At 45.1% G+C, this 4,034-nt stretch overlaps 1 protein-coding gene across 1 annotated transcript; it reads left to right on the top strand.

Annotated features, from left to right (window-relative positions):
* Positions 1-2,025: 2,025 nt before the first annotated feature.
* LOC149767990 (uncharacterized) lies at positions 2,026-2,562 on the top strand. Its single transcript, XM_089929898.1, has one exon. It carries the CDS (start codon positions 2,026-2,028, stop codon positions 2,560-2,562), a length of 537 nt encoding a protein of 178 aa, XP_089786024.1.
* Positions 2,563-4,034: the final 1,472 nt, after the last annotated feature.

Raw genomic sequence — 4,034 nt, 5'->3', positions numbered from 1 at the left:
AAATGGAATGAGGCCCAAACCCAATTCGGCTGGGATTGGTCCTAACAGACCAAATTAGTGGAAGTAAGCCCAATTCAAGCCCAATGTGACTAATTTGGGGCCAAATTGACCCCAGATTAATCCTAACTCAGGCCTAAATAAACTACGGTGACCCTAAACCCGGAATTAAACCCAATTAAGTTGGGGATTAAGCTTATTGACCAATTAGCAGGCCAATTAACCCATATGGACCCAATTAAGGTTCCAATACGGATGCATTAGACTTGGGCTATAGTTTGGGTAGGATCCAAACAAGTAAAAAGAAAATAATATGCTTATTATGATATGATTTTAGGTGACTCAGGATCCGTCACCAGGACGTGAGAAATTTGGGAGAAAGCGAATCACGGTAAGTAACTTGTTTTGATCTTGTTGTGAATCATGTATGTAAGTGGCCTGTCCTAATCTTTTATGGATCATACATGAAATTTAACATGTTATGCATGTACTGTAGGCTAAGAACGATATGTGTATCTGACATGCTCTAGTTACACAAGATATGATGATATATGCTTTATATTCCATTATGCCAACAAAATACTGGGATTACATTACATGCTAAGATATGAGTTATGAAATATGAACATGAGTGGTACATGTCAGTCACATAATTCATAGTTGTGCACATATTATGTTTTCATAGCTCTTGTGACACATGCAAAATGAATTGGATTCCATATTATGATTTTTATTAGCATGAGTGTAAAGAATGATAATGATTTGCTCTAGCTGCATATTGCTTGTAAGGGGGTACCTAAGAACTTCTAATGCTACGGGCCGAATGCAACTGAGCCGGCCTTGCCAGTGGCCGATAATGACTGAGCCAGCCCCGCCAGCGGCCGACTAATAACTGAGCAGGCCCCGCCAGTGACCAATAATGAATTCGCCGTAGCATCTATGAGGTACTACCTACACGAAGCATTATTTACGAACTCTTAAGAGCTACTGACCCAATGTAACTGAGCCGGCCTTGCCAGTGGCCGAGAATGACTGAGCCAGCCCCGCCAGTGGCCGCCTAATAACTGAGCCGGTCCCGCCAGTGGCCAAGAATGACTTCGCAGTAGCATTTAAGAGCATGACCACGGCATGCTGGTGGCACGATTTTTCCTACATGTGCATATTACATGATTTCTTGATATTGTAGGATACTGTTTTATTTACTCAGCATGGATATTTTATTATGATGATTTATTAGATAGCATACATGTCAGCTTCTCAAACCCTGATAAGCATGGTTAGCATTTTTAGTTGATTCGACAAGATTATGCAGGATTACTTACTGAGCCGTGTAGCTCATGCCTGTTCATTTACGTTTTTTTTTCAGATCACCACCAGTGACAGCTGCTAGAAGCATTTTTCTTTTGCAACAGGGCTTTCTTATTTTTGGGATGATATGAATAAACTTTTGTGTATATAAACTATGTAGAAGCTCTGTACTTTATATGAACCAGTGTGTTGTAATACCTTCTTTTGATATATGCAAGTTTGACTGCTTTTGACTACCTGTTGACCATGTACGAGGCTGCGTGCTATTGTGGGCAGTAGTCGGCAATAGCACGGCCATGTCACGGATCCGGATCCGGGGCGTGACATTTCGTGGTATCAGAGCTTTAGGACTAATAAGAACATAACAATAAAATCGGGGTTAACGGGTAGTTAAGTGTGTTGAGACTTATTAGGGTATATTGATCTTACTTTGAATTTTGGTTGCAGTAAACACTATAAGATATGGAGGATGATAGGAGGGCACCGTCCCCAGATCCTAGCTACCGCTCCGAGTCCCTGGATACACCACGCTCTGGGGCAGGTAGTGCGGATCTAGCTGGAGTGTACCAGCTGATGGCGTAGCTCCTCCAGCAGCAGCAGCAGATACAGCTAGCTACCATACAACCAACCAGCTCTTATTATGAGAGGTTCCGATGATTGAACCCACCAGTATTTGATGGCGGACCGGACCCGATAGCGGCCGAGACATGGATTCGGGATATGGAGAAGATGTTCCAAGCACTCCAGTTCCCCGAAGAAACGAAGGTCCGATTAGCCATTCCCCAGCTGAAGGGAAGCACCGAGTTTTGGTGGACGACCATGGAGCCCGCATACCCCGCCAGCAGGATAACTTGGAGGGACTTCACGAGGCTGTTCTATGCAGAGTATTTCCCGAACTCGGTGAGCCAGATGAAACAAGATGAATTTTTGACACTGACGCAGTCCGAGCATATGTCTGTCCTACAGTATGCCAGCAAATTCAACGAACTGGGCCGGTTCTGCCCCCAGTTCATGGAAAATGAAAGGAGTAAGGCAAGCCGGTTTGAGCGGGGGCTAAGGTACAGGATCAGATCCCGGATATCTTCTCACCTATTCACCTGCTACAGAGACGTGCTGGACCGGGCCTTGAAGGTTGAGGCCGACTTGATGAGGCCTGACTTAGAAAGAAATGATCTGATGAAGGCCAGGCCAGCAGGAGGACAGAGCAGTAGGCCCAAGGGCATCAAGGGGTCTATGATTAAGAAGAGACAGAACTGAGGTTGCCCTAGCTGCGGCAAGCATCACAGTGGGCCCTGTCTGAAGAAAATTGGGGCCTGTTTTACATGCGGGCAGCTCGGACATATGGCACGTGACTGCCCAACGAGGGCACCCGGACCTCCCGCAACCGAGGGCCAGAAGCCAAGGAACACCCCCCGAGTATTCGCACTGACTCGCCAGGACGCCAGTGCGAGCGACCAAGTGGTGACAGGTACACTGCCAGTTAATTTGATTGATGCCTCTATTCTATTTGATTCTGGTTCCACACATTCCTTCGTATCAGTTAGTTTTTCCAAACAGTTACACTGCACATCTGAGAAAATAGAACCATTGCATGTTGCCACACCCCTTCAAGAGACAGTGATAGTTGACACTAAATACAAGAACTGCATAATTCAGTTGGGAGGAAAAGAATTAGAAGCAAATCTTCTACAGCTGGACATGCATGATTTTGACATCATTTTGGGGATGGACTGGATGTCCCAGTATCATGCCCACATTGATTGTTACCATAAGAAAGTGGTATTCTGGATGCCAGGGGAACCAGAATTTATCTTTCAGAATAACAATACGCCCCCTCAATGTAAGCCGACACTGCATTTTATTTCTTCCTTGCGAGCCGTTAGAGCACTCAGAAAGGGGTGCATGGCTTACCTGGCATGTGTCACGGATACCCAAAAGGAAATCAAACTAGAAGATATTCTGGTAGTCAAAGAATATCTGGATGTTTTTCCTGAAGAGTTACCGGGACTACCCCCTGATCGAGAGGTCGAATTTACTATAGACCTCACCCCTGGAGCAGGACCTATCTCCAAGGCTCCTTATCGAATGGCCCCTACTGAGCTCAGAGAATTAAAGACACAATTACAAGAACTTTTGGATAAAAAGTTTATTCAACCCAGTGTGTCTCCATGGGGAGCTCCAGTACTGTTTGTAAAAAAGAAGGATGGGAGCATGCGGCTGTGCATCGATTACCGGAAACTGAACAAGATAACTATAAAGAACAAATATCCTCTGCCCCGGATCGACGACCTGTTTGACCAGTTGCAAGGTGCCCAAGTCTTCTCCAAGATAGATTTGCGGTCCGGTTACCATCAGTTAAAAATCAAGCCTGATGACGTGCCAAAGACTGCATTCCGAACCAGGTATGGGCATTACGAATTTCTGGTTATGCCATTCGGACTGTCTAATGCCCCAGCTGCTTTTATGGACTTAATGAACAGAGTCTTCAAGCAGAATTTAGATCAATTTGTGATAGTCTTTATTGATGATATACTGATTTACTTAAGGAGCAGGGAAGAGCACGAAGTTCATTTAAGAATGGTACTACAGACCCTTCAGAAGAAAAAGTTATATGCCAAGCTGAGCAAATGCGAGTTCTGGTTGAGCAGCGTGGCATTCCTCGGTCACGTGATCTCCGGGGATGGGGTGTCAGTAGACCCTAAGAAAATAGAAGCAGTGGTAGATTGGCC

The sequence above is a fragment of the Phoenix dactylifera genome, chromosome 3 (assembly GCF_051530095.1).
Source record: "Phoenix dactylifera cultivar Ajwa chromosome 3, Ajwa_hap1_PhDact_Kaust_v1.1, whole genome shotgun sequence".
Classification (NCBI taxonomy): Eukaryota; Viridiplantae; Streptophyta; class Magnoliopsida; order Arecales; family Arecaceae; genus Phoenix; species Phoenix dactylifera.
The sequence above is the reverse complement of the archived record's forward strand: the minus strand, read 5'-3'. Positions and strand labels throughout refer to the sequence as shown.